The following is a 14,676-nucleotide window of genomic DNA, read 5'->3' on the forward strand; positions in this document are numbered from 1 at the left end:
ACTGAACAATCAGATATGGCTGGACTGCCTGCAAACATCCTCCAAGCTACCAATAACTGTGGGAGGCAACCATTCATATTTAGGATCGCCCATTTTGTACCCCATTCTTTTGTTCCGAATTACTGTCTCTGCCATGGTAACAGCCTCCTTAGCTGGAGAATCAGCCTCAGACCTCACAGATCCCTTGACTGCTTTTCTACCTGGCCTTCCTGCTCTCCTTCAGCCAAACCAACATCATCCATGACTTTGGGGACTCCCCACTGGGAGAAACCTTCCATGTTTTAGTCTTGATGCTATCACAGACCCCCTTCAGCTCCACACTCTTTGATTTGACCTGAGCCGTTCAAAACATGGCTGAGAATTTTAGTTTTGCTTCTAGACGATGTTGGTTTGCCAATCCTATCTTGAAAATATTGCTTTATCTCACCTCCTTTTAGATTCTCTCAGTGTTAACTCAGAAAAGAAGAAATTCAGAATCTGTGGACGCAACAGAAGATTTCAAATTTCTCCGGGGTGGTTTCTGTAGGGCTCCTAACCCAGAAAACAAGGTTGATCTTTCTCAACCGGTGCAGCATATGGTGCAGGAGGACCTGAAGATGTGTCGCAAGCAGGCAGAACTTAGTGAGTTCCCTGAGGCAGAGACCTCTGACCGTTCTTTTGCTTCAGTGTCAGAGGTGGACGTGGAAGCCTGTGAAGCGAGAAACGCTGAAGACGATGACGTCCAGCAGGTAAACTTACTTGCTTCAAGCATTTACTACCTCAAGTAGACATGGGCTAGATTTACTCCGAAGGTGGCCTTAGGAAGATTTTCAGTGTATCTAGGGGTAGAAAAACCTGTATATACATATTGCTTTTTCTCATGTTCATGTTCTTTTATACCTCTTTTATTTTCTGTCCCAAATTGCAAAATTTAGCACACTCATCTGAAGCAAAATAAAACAAAGAATCTCTCTTATCTGCATTTCCAAATTCAATTGATACTGGCGTGAAGAGAATGATTTTTTTTAACCTGACTGCTATTTGGATGTTAGATACTAAGAGCTTCTCAGCCTCAAACTAGATATTAAGGGGATGCATTTTCCATCCCATATAGAAGTTTCCTCAGACGATTTGCCTGTCCCACCAATCAGATATGCAAATAAAGCCAATGTTTACTTTTCAGCGACCAATCACAAAATGTAGAAATGCAGAATAAATAAGTGAAGAAAAATCAGATGTTGTGACAGACAGACATTTTTTATTGGTTGAGGGGGCACCTGTTCAATATGTGTTCAGCTCCTGCCTACCGCTTTAGATTTTAGATGTTTTATGGAGTGATCCCATCCCGCAAAATGGTTGTAGAGTGAATGATGATCGAGGAGGAGGCTGTTACTTTGGCCCTGATGTGACAGAAAAGTTCCTGCAGAAGCACAATCTTCAGTTTATCATCCGCTCCCACGAGTGTAAGCCGGAGGGTTACGACATCTGCCATAACCGAAAGGTAGCTCAGAAGGGCCATGAGGAAGGGGTTATTTGGGGAATGGCACTGTGGCTGAGAGAATGGGATGGGAGGATATGTGTTCCAATATACTGATTGATTGATTGATTGATTGATTGATTGATTGATTGATTGATTGATTGATTGATTGACTGACATATATATGAACAAGTTCAGCTAGCAATATTCAGTTTTTTTGAGAAGATTGTTAAGACAGAAGGCTAGACTATTTATTTGGGATTTTAGTGGCAGTCATGATGGAGCAATGGTCAGTTGTGAGTGCAAAACGCCGTCTCCTGGCGTTTGTACAAGGGACAGGAGAGCGTAATGATTCTCCTCTTGAAGACACACAAGGCCCACCACTCTCCATAGTGGGAGAATGAGCTCACACGACTGCACGCCAGAGGTGAGGCAGAGCGCTGTGCCTACAGAGCGTTACACTCCTTGTCGCCTTCACAGGATCCTGGCCTTGGCACGCAATGGAAACAGAAGAAAATAATATTAATGGGAAATATTGGTAGGGGGCAGAAGGAGAAGGCAGTGTTTCATGAATTTCTAAAAAACGTGGGCACCCAAGTGCGTCCCAGAATCAATGTGTTTTCATTTATTCAAAACAAAAAACATTTTTAAGTTAAGCAACTGTGCCTTTAGTAGTGAATACATTTCATTCTCCCCTGAAAGACCTTACAAGGAAACAGGCAGATATATATTGATTGGCAAATTGTAGAATCGGGGGAAGTTTTTTAAAAAAACCTGGGGGAGAAAATGTTTTTTATGTTTTGGCAAGTCGCTATTTCTGTTCTTGTGGGCTGCTTTGTACTGGCTGTGAATCCCTGTCTTCTTATTACTTGTTAGGTGATCACTGTGTTTTCTGCTTCAAATTATTACACGGTAGGCAGTAACAGGGGTGCCTACCTCAAAATGGGACCTGACCTGACCCTTCACTTCATCCAGTATCAAGCCGGCAAGGGGTCACATAAGCTGACCATGACACAAAGGCAAGTCCTTGTATCCTGGCTACGTTAACCGGGGTGATGGCCAATGAGGCGGAAACAATGACAGTGGGGCGGACACAAATATTATGCATGGTTGGGCAATACTCTTAGTAAAACAAGCCAGAATGCCATTAAAAAGTGCACACATTCAGGTTCTCCAGAATTCCTTTGTCAGGTTAATTGAAACAAAGTCATAAGGGGTAGAGGATGAAGCAGAGATGCTCAAAAATGAGGCCAAATGTTCTGGAGGCTAAATTACACATTATAGGTAACTTGTGATTAGATGTGATTTCCTAAATGCTGAATGTGTGTGATTGTCAAATCACAAGCTCTTCTCACCTCCTGTAGTCTGCAAATAAACTTCCTTTGTTTTGTGATTAGTCTCCAGGAAGTGAATAGGTTCTTTCTTGGAAATGATTTTCTCAGACATGAAAGTCTGTTTGAATCATGTCTCTTGAGCACTGATGTGATTTCAGCTCTATGACAATTTACCGTATTTTTCCGTGTATAAGACACCCCCATGTATAAGACACTCTCCACTTTTCTAACGCAAAATTAAGAAATCTAAGAGGGGCTTAGCAAATGTAGGGTAAAAAGGATCAAAGTGCTGCAGGATGGCTTTGATCCCTCCTTTCTCCCTTTGTGCTAAGCCCCGCGTGGCTTAGCAGAAGGAGGAGGAAAGGAATCAAAGCAATTCCATGACAGCACAATTATTTTCATTCCTTTCCCCCTTATACAGCCACGGGATTGCTTTGATCCCTCCCCCTCCTTTTGCTAAGCCCCACGGGACTTAGCAAGCTGAGGGGAAAGCAGGGATCAAAGCCATCCTGCAGCACTTTGATCCCTGCTTTCCTTTTGCTAAGGCTTAGCAAGTGGAGGGGAAAGCAGGGATCAAAGCCCTGCAGGATCACTTTGATCCCTGCTTTCCCCTCCACTTTGTTTTTTCTCCTCAGCTTACTTTCGTGTATAAGACGACCCTCAATTTTTAGTCTAAAGATTTTAGACAAAAGTATAGTCTTATACACTGAAAAACACGGTATCTATAATGTACAGTAGTTTGTCCTTCAGCATAACTGACCATTTCAGGTCTACGGTGCTTGGCGTAATTTTTTAAGATTTCTGTTTCTGGTAAGGAAAGTTGTCCCAGGTCACACGGAAGGGAGGGTTGCTTCTCAGCAGAAAAGCACTGATCTAGATGAGAGACCAGCCGGGCTCACTGGAAGGAGCAAGTGTATATCCAAATGCCTTGATAAGATCTATTGGTTTAAAATTTGGAGACGCCTTGGGGAGGCAGTGACGTTGAGGAGAAGCGTGCTTAAACTTGTCTCTGCTAGTGTTTTTTTCCAGTCGGAATCACCCTTGGAATTTGCAAAAGTTATCCGCATTTGTCGAGGCAAGCATATTCAGACAAAAATACTGTAAAAACAACAATTACAACAACAAATTAGAAAATGGAAATGTTGTGGCATCTTGAAGAGTACTTGTTAACACGGACCTAAAACAGTTAGTCCATCAGGCACCACACCATTTGTTGTCTTCCATTTTTTAAATTTTTGTCTTGATATCCTTTGAATTTCATGACAAGTGATTGGGTATAGAGAGCACGTACCTTCCCTTTGAGCCAAGCTACAGACTTTGCAGAGGAAAAAAAATGTGGTGTGGTTTGGGTTGAGGGAAAAATCGTTTCCTATAGAATCTAATTTGTAGATTCTGATGGAAATGGTATGTGTGTGTTTTCTGCACTCTGCAAGAGAAACACATTCTCTCTAGCTTTTCACCCTAGTCAAGTGTATGTTATTTTAGTTTTCTGTTTAGGGTAAGGAAAGTCATCTTGTCCATGAAACTTTGCGGGGAAGTTGCATTTCGACAGAGATAACACTGGTCTAGAGGAAGGAGCCGTCAATGTGTGCATACTTAAATTTTTGCATGCCCCACTACATGGCTGAAATGCTTCCTTCTTTCTGTCAGGATAAGCCGAGTGGAGGAGTCCGCATATCAGGTCTTGAAGGAGAAACTGTTTGCTCACAGGTCAGACCTTACAGCTGCCTTCAAGAGCTTTGATAAGAAAAACACAGGTAAGGCTCAAAGAAATGAGATTTACTCTCTAGTTTCCTCTCGTGGTGACTTCAGATATTGTTCCAGAACAGAACAAAGTTTGAATGATTTGTCAAGGGCGAGTCACTCCAGGCTACGTGCAAATAATTTTCACACTGGTCAATCTTGTACTCTACCAATCCATTGTGCAAAGAACCAATTTCCACATTTAGCCCATGATTGCATTTCTGAGTACATTTTTAGAGCAGTAGTTGAAAAAGTAACAAAACACTAATCAGTAGCAAGAGCTTCATTTCATAGGTTAATCACTTCTAAAAGATGGTACATAACAACAAAAGTAACAAGCAACAAATTACTTTTAAAAGGTAATCTCCCAAACTCTTTCCCCCCCTACAATATTATATTTTAAATGGAACTCTTTGCATTACTCATTACCTCTCAGCAACCAGGTTGTTATTATCATTATAATAATTCACCATGTTGTGTGTTATTAATTCATTGCAGTGCCCTTATTTTGGGAACAGAAAAATACAAGGTGATACTGACTTGTTCCCCCTAGTGGTCAATTCTGATGGTACACCATGGGGAAAAAATTAAAAGATGAAACCTAAATATTTCCTTTGCCATTTAAGGCTGATAAAAGAACAGCATAAAATTTGAAAAAAACCCTGGGCCACAGTACCTGAAACTACCCTTTAACTAGGTATTGTTATTTAAATCTAAGTAATATAATATTAAAGGGACGTGGTGGCGCTGCAGGTTAAACCGCTGAAGCCTCTGCGCTGCAAGGTCAGAAGACCTGCAGTCGTAAAATTGAATCCACGAGATGGAGTGAGCCCCCATCACTTGTCTCAGCTCCTGCCAACCTAGCGGTTCGAAAGCATGCAAAATGCAAAATGCAAGTAGATAAATAGGTACTACCTTGGTGGGAACGTAAAACGGCATTCCGTGTCTAGTCACGTTGGCCACGTGACCATGGAGGATTGTCTGCGGACAAATGCTAGCTCCGTGGGTTGGAAACGGAGATGAGCACCGCCGCCTAGAGTCGGACACGACTGGACTAAATGTCAAGGGGAACCTTTACCTTTTTAATATAATACTAAGTACTGTAATACATATTACAACTTAAGAGTAACTTTATTATTATTAGTTACATTACTTCTTTGCAAAAAAAAATTCCCGGTTTTAGGCAACAGAATTAATTGTAACTGATTGCTTTCAAGCTTTGCTCAAAGTCAAGTTCAAAGTAAAGCTAAGAAGAGCGGTGGCATATTACTAACCTGAAATTTCATTGTTTCTGGTACTACAGTTATAACCGGCTGTTGTTCTTAAAAGGCCCTATTTGTTTCCCTGCCCTAATAGGCTTCATCACACTAAACGAGTGGGCAAAAGCTGTGGAGTCAGTCCTTCAACTGGGCTTGCCCTGGAGGATGCTGAAGTCCCAGCTCGTGTTGCATCTTACTCATGGGAAGCTGGAATATAAGACGTGGCTGAAAGAAATAGTGACAGAGCAGTGGTCTTCAGCTCAAGAGGTAAATCTATGGAATATTTCTTGGGGTTGCAGTTTTAAACTAAAAAAAAAAGGTGAGCAATGCTTTATTCATTGGACGACTAAAATCTTTAAAAGAAATAAGTTGTTGAGGCCCTTCATTAGACCAGGTGTGGCTGAACTTGAAAGAGTGTGGAAAGAAACACACAAATCCTAAAATTATTGTCATCCGGTATCTCATTGTCAGGGTCTGAGTTGAAGTGTTGTGTCCAGATGGAGGTTTCAAACACGTTGCATCCGCTTTAGGCGTCTGGTTTCACTTCAGGCAAAACAGGCTGGCCTTCCCTCATCTCTGTAGAAAAAGGACTGCCACTCGTCCTGCATTCTCTATGTAGCGTTTGGCGCCTCTAGCCTTTGTTTGGCTGGTAGCAGACGCATACAGAGACATGGCAACCATCCCATCCAAAGAACTGGAGACTGAACAGTGAACCGATGAGGCCAAAGATGTCGGTTGAAGCCAACTTAAAAGGAAGACTAAACGGAAAAGTTATTGCATTTGGCTTTCAGGTTATAGAACGGATCCAATTATAGATAGGGTCCCATTTTTCAGTTGCTTCTACACACACAATAATTTTTAATGTAATCATATGTTTAAGTACATAGGGATGTGGTGGCGCTGTGGGTTAAACCGCAGAAGCCTCTGTGCTGCAAGGTCAGAAGACCAAGCAGTCGTAAGATCGAATCCACGCAATGGAGTGAGCCCGTCGCTTGTCCCAGCTCCTGCCAACCTAGCCGTTCGAAAGTATGCAAATACAAGTAGATAAATAGGTACCACCTTGGTAGGAAGGTATCTGACAGGTCTCAAAGTCAACCTAGGGAATTGTTCATTGCAATTCAGTGAATAAGTTGTTACAGGATCAGATTTAGAGAGCAACATGTTACAAAGGAGCACAGCTGAGTTAATTGAGGCAGCTGTGTGACAACCAATTTGATTGGTTGAACCAAGAATAAAACTAGCCAAGCTTGCAGAGACAAACTGTTGGGTAGTTTGAGTAGTTGGGTAGTTTGGGTAGTTTTGGTGGTTGGTTGTTGTGTTGCTGGTGATTGTGTTGCTGAGAACTGTATTTACTGCATCGTTGGATGAAGACTTGCCATATTGCAAGGAGAAGATCCTGGGAGAAGACTATCTCCGTGGTGAGAGGAGAAGACTTCGTGGATGCTGGACTCTTTATATTGGTAACAATATTTGGTTACTGAAAACTGTAATTTACCATTGCTAACTGAAGAACTACTGTGAATGACCAGGACTGTATAAAGACCAAGAGAAGCTGTATTTACCCCTGTATATATGGACTTTATTGTAAATAATATTTTCAACACTACAACAGTGTCTGTTTGGTTTCATCTCTGGGCAGTTCACTTCACCATTACGCCCCCTGGCGTAGTCTGGTAACGCAGCACCTCTGTCAATTGGTTATGGGCCCAGACAGCGCACCAGACTGCATCCAGGTATAAATTTAAGAAGTTATTGAAGAAACTGCTGAACAGAGAGAGCCAAGTAGTGTGGGCTACAGTCTGTGGTGAAAATGGCCAACGAAATGTCTATGGCTGGACTGTGCATAAAAAAGTTGAATGGGGAAAATTATGCAACTTGGCAGCAGAAGGTTCAGTTGCTATTGCAAAAGGAAGCATTATGGGACATTGTAGAAAATCCCCCAGCAGTCCTAAATGAGAGGAAAAAGAAACTAAATGCAAAAGCTCTGGCTATTATTGGGTTAACTCTAGAAGACCGTCTTCTTATCCACCTGAGAGGCCAAAACTCAGCAAAGAAGGCATGGGAGGATTTAAGGAGACTCTTCGTAAGAGATAACGTTGGAAGCCAGATTCAAATTGCCAGGAAACTTTTTCGAACTAGACTGAAAGCTGGAGGGTGTATGCTTCAACATTTAGAGGTTATGAAGTCGATGTTGATGGACTTAAGAGAAAAGAACATCACATTTACAGAAATACAAGAAGCATTTATTATCCTGTCTTCATTAGATGAGTCATATGATCAGCTGGTGACCAATTTAGAAATTCTTCCTCAAGCAGAGCTAACAGTAATTAATATAACGAGCAAACTGTTGGAAGAGGAACAAAAGAGAAAAGATAACAAACAGCTCCGAGACTCCAAACTCACTAATCAACGTGATAAGCTGAAAGAAAGTGAGGAGGAGGGGGATACAGCTGCAAGCATTCATTCTGGAAAACGCTGTTTTTCCTGTGGCTCAAGAAAACATCTGATGAAAGACTGTAAATTTAAGAAAGGAAAAGAAAAACAAACCAGACGCAAGAGAGAAACACTAAGCCTGACTGAGGAAATTTATAACTCTGAACAGGGTGAAGAGTGGATTGTCGACTCAGGAGCAACTGCCAGCATGTGTAAGAGCAAACAGCTAATATTTAACTACCAACCTGTATCCAACCAACAAGTATGCTTAGCAAATGGTGTTAGTGCTAAGGTACTGGGAAAAGGTAAAGTGAAATTGCCTTATATAGCTAGACCAATAGATGTTTTACATGTTCCAAATTTGAAGCATAATTTACTTTCTGTGAGTTCATTAGCAAAGAATGGGTTTGTTAGCACTTTCTATGAGAGTAAATGTATAATAACTAGCAAGAACAATGAAAAATTGAATTGCTATGCTAGAAATAATTTATATAGACTAAACTGTACTAAGGCTAACAATGTCTATGAGAACAAATGTATACACAAAGATTGTATTCATTTATGGCATCAAAGACTTGGACATGCAAACTACAAAACACTTAGAAAAACAATTGAAAACTCAGTAGGAGTTAATCTAAAACAATGTAATGAATATGTGAATTGTCAAGCATGCCAATTAGCCAAGAGTAAGAAAGCTCCTATAATGAAACATAGTGATGTACAAGTGAAAAATATATTAGATTTGGTGTCAATTGATGTAATTGGACCCAAAAGTGCATCATTAGGAGGAGCTAGATACATTCTCTCTATCCAAGACCAAAAGTCCAGGTTTGGATGTGTGTGTGTTTAGTCGTTTAGTCGTGTCCGACTCTTCGTGACCCCATGGACCAGAGCACGCCAGGCCCTCCTGTCTTCTACTGCCTCCCGGAGTTGTGTCAGGTTCATGTTGGTTGCTTCGCAGACACTGTCCAGCCATCTCATCCTCGGTCGTCCCCTTCTCCTCTTGCCATCACACTTTCCCAACATCAGGGTCTTTTCCAGGGAGTCTTTTCTTCTCATGAGATGGCCAAAGTACTGGAGCCTCAGCTTCAGGATCTGTCCTTCCAGTGAGCACTCAGGGTTGATTTCCTTTAGAACTGATAGGTTTGTTCTCCTTGCAGTCCAGGGGATTCTCAAGAGCCTCCTCCAGCACCACAATTCAAAGGCATCAATTCTTCGGCGGTCTGCTTTCTTTATGGTCCAGCTCTCACTTCCATACATCACGACAGGAAAAACCATAGCTTTGACTATTCGGAGTTTTGTTGGCAAGGTGATGTCTCTGCTTTTCAAGATGCTGTCCAGATTTGTCATCGCTTTCCTCCCAAGAAGAAGGCGCCTTTTAATTTCAGGGCTGCTGTCTCCATCTGCAGTGATCATGGAGCCCAGGAAGATAAAATTTGACACTGCCTCCATATCTTCCCCTTCTATTTCCCAGGAGGTGATGGGACCAGTGGCCATGATCTTAGTTTTTTTGATGTTGAGTTTCAGACCGTTTTTTGCACTCTCCTCTTTCACTCTCATTACAAGGTTCTTTAATTCCTCCTCACTTTCTGCCATCAGAGTGGTATCATCTGCATATCGGAGGTTGTTGATATTTCTTCCGGCAATCTTAATTCCGGCTTGGGTTTCTTCCAGTCCAGCCTTCCGCATGATGTATTCTGCATATAAGTTAAATAAGCTGGGGGACAATATACAGCCTTGCCGTACTCCTTTCCCAATTTTGAACCACTCAGTTGTTCCATGACCAGTTCTAACTGTTGCTTCCTGTCCCACATATAGGTTTCTCAGGAGACAGATAAAGTGGTCAGGCACTCCCATTTCTTTAAGAACTTGCCATAGTTTGCTGTGGTCCACACAGTCAAAGGCTTTCGCATAGTCAATGAAGCAGAAGTAGATATTTTTCTGGAACTCTCTGGCTTTCTCCATAATCCAGCGCAAGTTAGCAATTTGGTCTCGAGTTCCTCTGCCTCTTCGGAATCCAGCTTGTACTTCTGGGAGTTCTCGGTCCACATACTGCTGAAGCCTACCTTGTAGGATTTTGAGCATAACCTTGCTAGCGTGCGAAATGAGTGCAATTGTACGGTAGTTGGAGCATTCTTTGGCACTGCCTTTCTTTGGGATTGGGATGTAGACTGATCTTTTCCAATCCTCTGGCCACTGTTGAGTTTTCCAAACTTGCTGGCATATTGAATGTAGCACCTTAACAGCATCATCTTTCAAGATTTTAAATAGTTCAACTGGAATGCCATCACCTCCACTGGCCTTGTTGTTAGCAAGGCTTTCTAAGGCCCACTTGACTTCGCTCTCCAGGATGTCTGGCTCAAGGTCAGCAACTACATTGTCTGGGTTGTCCGGGATATCCACATCTTTCTGATATAATTCCTCTGTGTATTCTTGCCACCTCTTCTTGACGTCTTCTGCTTCTGTTAGGTCCCTCCCATTTTTGTCTTTTATCATGTTCATCTTTGCGCAAAATGTTCCTCTAATATGTCCAATTTTCCTGAACAGATCTCTGGTCTTTCCTTTTCTGTTATCGTCCTCTATTTCTTTGCATTGTTCATTTAAGAAGGCCCTCTTGTCTCTCCTTGCTATTCTTTGGAAGTCTGAATTCAAGTTTCTGTAACTTTCCCTATCTCCCTTGCATTTTGCTTCCCTTCTCCTCTCTGCTATTTCTAAGGCCTCGTTGGACAGCCACTTTGCTTTCTTGCATTTCCTTTTCTTTGGGATGGTTTTCGTTGCTGCCTCCTGGACAATGTTACGAGCCTCTATCCAAAGTTCTTCAGGCACTCTCTCCACCAAATCTAGTTCCTTAAATCTGTTCTTTACTTCCACTGTGTATTCATAAGGGATTTGGTTTAGATTATACCTGAGTGGCCCAGTGGTTTTTCCTAATCTCTTCAGTCTAAGCTTGAATTTTGCTATGAGAAGCTGATGATCAGAACCGCAGTCAGCTCCAGGTCTTGTTTTTGCTGACTGTATAGAGCTTCTCCATCTTTGGCTGCAGAGAATATAATCAATCTGATTTCGATATTGCCCATCTGGTGATTTCCATGTATAGAGTCGCCTCTTGTGTTGTTGGAAAAGAGTGTTTGTGATGACCAGCTTATTCTCTTGACAAAACTCTATTAGCCTTTGTCCTGCTTCGTTCTGAACTCCAAGGCCAAACTTCCCTGTTGTTCCTTTTATCTCTTGGCTCCCTACTTTAGCATTCCAGTCCCCTAGAATGAGAAGAACATCTTTCTTTGGTGTCAGTTCTAGAAGGTGTTGTAAATCTTCATAGAATTGTTCAATTTCAGTCTCCTCAGCAATGCTGGTTGGTGCATAAACTTGGATTATTGTGATGTTGAATGGTCTGCCTTGGATTCGTATTGACATCATTCTATCATTTTTGAGATTGTATCCCATTACAGCTTTTCCCACTCTTTTGTTGACTATGAGGGCTACTCCATTCCTTCTACGGGATTCTTGTCCACAATAGTAGATATGATAATCATCTGAGCTGAATTCGCCCATTCCTGTCCATTTTAGTTCACTGATGCCCAGGATGTCGATGTTTATTCTTGCCATCTCCTGTTTGACCACCTCCAGCTTCCCAATGTTCATAGATCTTACATTCCAGATCTTACATTCTTCATGGATTGCTGCCTTGTCGTGGCGAAGGGGCTTGAGTAACTCAGAGAAACTATGGGCTATGCCGTGCAGGGACACCCAAGACGGACAGGACATAGTGGAGAGTTCCGACTAAACGCAATCCACCTGGAGTAGGAAATGGCAAGCCACTCCAGTATCTTTGCCAAGAACGCCCCATGATCAGAAACAAAAGGCTAAAAGGTTTGGATACTGTTATCTTATGAAAGATAAAAGTGCAGTACATGTAGAGTTTGAAAAATGGCTCAAATTTGTAGAGCGTAAAACAGGGAAAAAGGTTAAGGTGGTACAAACTAACAATGGAACAGAGTTTACAAATGCCAAATTTCAAGCAATATTAAAGAAAAATGGCATTACTCACAGGAGAGCCGCTCCCTATACACCTACTCAGAATGCCTTTATTGAAAGAAGGGGCCAAACTCTGCAGAACATGGCTGAGGCAATGATTAGGGGGAGTAATCTATCAGAGAAATATTGGGGTGAAGCTACACTTTGTGCGAATTTTTATATTAATATTCTTTGGCACAGTGGAATAAACAATATACCCTACACAGTTTGGACTGGGAGAAAACCAAATTTAAAATTTTTACACGTATTTGGATCTCCTGCATGGGTTCACATCCCAAAAGAAATAAGGAGAAAGGGAGAGAAGAAAGCCAGGTTGATGTATTTCCTTGGATATCAGCAAAATAGGAGAGCATTTAGGTTTGGGTTGCCAAATACCAACAAACTTGTAATAAGTAGCAGTGCTTCTTTTAATGAGCACAGTAACTGGGACAAAATATGCAAACCCCCAGAAACAATAATTAAATTGCATGAAAGGAATGAAAGTAGTGAAGATAGTGCAGATGAAAGTGACTCACAAACAGAGCAAGAAATTAAAAGAGAGGTAGAACCTGAGGAAATGCAATCAGATAAAGAAATTCCATCCAACTCAGAAAGGAGGGAAACTCTAGAGGAGGACAGAGAATTACCTAGGAGGTCTAGCAGAGAGAGAAAAACTCCAGACAGGTACAAGCCTGAGACCTATTACTGTCTCAATGTGGCTGAACCAGAGACATATGATGACATATGTAATATGCCTGAGAAAGAACAAATAAAATGGAAAGAGGCAATGGAGAAGGAGTTAAATTCATTAAAACAACTGAAAGTTTATGAGGAGGTGAAACTGCCTGAAAAATCAAAAGTAATTGGTTCCAGATGGGTATTTAAAAGGAAGGTGGATGCCGATGGTAATGTGAGGTATAGAGCAAGGTTAGTGGCAAAAGGATATGCACAAACTTCAAACGACTATGATCAAGTTTTTGCACCGGCTCTAAGACCAGAGACATTGAGATTTGCTTTAACCTATGCAGCCAAGCATAATCTCATGACCAGGCATGTTGATATAGAAACAGCCTATTTATATGCTGACCTGAAACACATAATTTATATGGAAATTCCACCAGGAATTGAAAGTGAAGGTAAATGCTGGATATTGAAGAAAAGTCTATATGGTCTCAGACAAAGTGGCCATGAATGGAACCAACACTTAACTAAAACTTTAAAAGATAATGGTTTTGTGCAAGGAAAGGCTGACCCTTGTTTATTCATAAATGAGAGAACACAAGCTATAATATTAGTATTTGTGTATGATCTAGCCATATTTACCAAAGATAAGAAAGAGGCTGAAGTAACAATACAAATGTTAAAAAGACACTACAAGTTGAGAGATTTAGGAGAAATAAGTAACTACTTGGGAGTAGAGATAGAAAGAAGTAAGAAAGGATTTAAAATAGCCCAAAAGAGCAAAATATTAAAACTCCTAAAACAATATAAAATGGAGGATTGTAAAGGTGCAGCAACTCCAATGAACACAGAGTTTGAGAAAGAAGATATGAATGGCCCGGAATGTGATATTGATGTATATAGGTCACTGGTAGGCAGCTTACTATATTTGAGCAGATGGTCAAGGCCAGACATCTCTATAGCTGTGAATCTACTATCAAGGAATGTGAGCAAGCCGAATGAAAGGCACATGCAATCAGCAAAAAGAGTACTTAGGTATTTAAAGGAAGCACAAAATAAAAAGCTAAATTTAGAACCAGAAGGAGAACTGTTTATTACTGCTTATGCCGATGCCAATTATGGTAGTGATTTAACAACCTGAAGATCAACATCAGGCATGACTGTGCATTTGGGAGAAAGTTTGATAAGCTGGAAGACAGCTAGACAGAAATTTATATCGTTGTCTTCTGCCGAATCTGAGTATGCAGTATTATCTGAATTGTGTACAGATCTAGTTTTTTATAAACAATTAGCACAAGATCTGAGATTGAATATAAAAACACAAATAAAGGTTTTTGAAGATAATCAAGCTGCCATACAGATGGCAAACTCACCAAATGTAAGGAACAGATCTAAACACACAGATATCAGATACCAAAATGTTAAGCAAAGCATAGAAAATGGTTTAATTGAACTGGTATACTGTGGAACAGAAAACAATAAAGCTGATTGTTTGACAAAAGTATTGGGGCCAACCAAACATAACAAAGCATGTGAAATGTTGGGAATGATATAATGTATGTGAATGTAAAAAAGAACTCTGTATATGTTCAAGGCAATGTACTATGTAAGATATGTATGTTACAGAATTGCTATAAACAATTGGAGGAGATTGACAGGTCTCAAAGTCAACCTAGGGAATTGTTCATTGCAATTCAGTGAATAAGTTGTTGCAGGATCAGATTTAGAGAGCAACATGTTACAAAGGAGCACAGCT

General features: G+C 41.0%; 1 protein-coding gene across 1 annotated transcript in view; it reads left to right on the plus strand.

The window, feature by feature from the left end:
• The window catches only part of PPEF2 (protein phosphatase with EF-hand domain 2), a 31,437-nt gene that overhangs the window by 15,180 nt on the left and 1,581 nt on the right, over positions 1-14,676 (plus strand). The window contains exons 12-16 of the mRNA XM_078394480.1: positions 438-728; positions 1,295-1,480; positions 2,333-2,475; positions 4,441-4,547; positions 5,890-6,059. Of these exons, the coding sequence (XP_078250606.1) occupies positions 438-728; positions 1,295-1,480; positions 2,333-2,475; positions 4,441-4,547; positions 5,890-6,059 (897 nt within the window). The remainder of the gene's footprint in view (positions 1-437; positions 729-1,294; positions 1,481-2,332; positions 2,476-4,440; positions 4,548-5,889; positions 6,060-14,676) is intronic.

This window comes from Pogona vitticeps, chromosome 5 (genome assembly GCF_051106095.1).
Source record: "Pogona vitticeps strain Pit_001003342236 chromosome 5, PviZW2.1, whole genome shotgun sequence".
Lineage (NCBI taxonomy): Eukaryota > Metazoa > Chordata > Lepidosauria > Squamata > Agamidae > Pogona > Pogona vitticeps.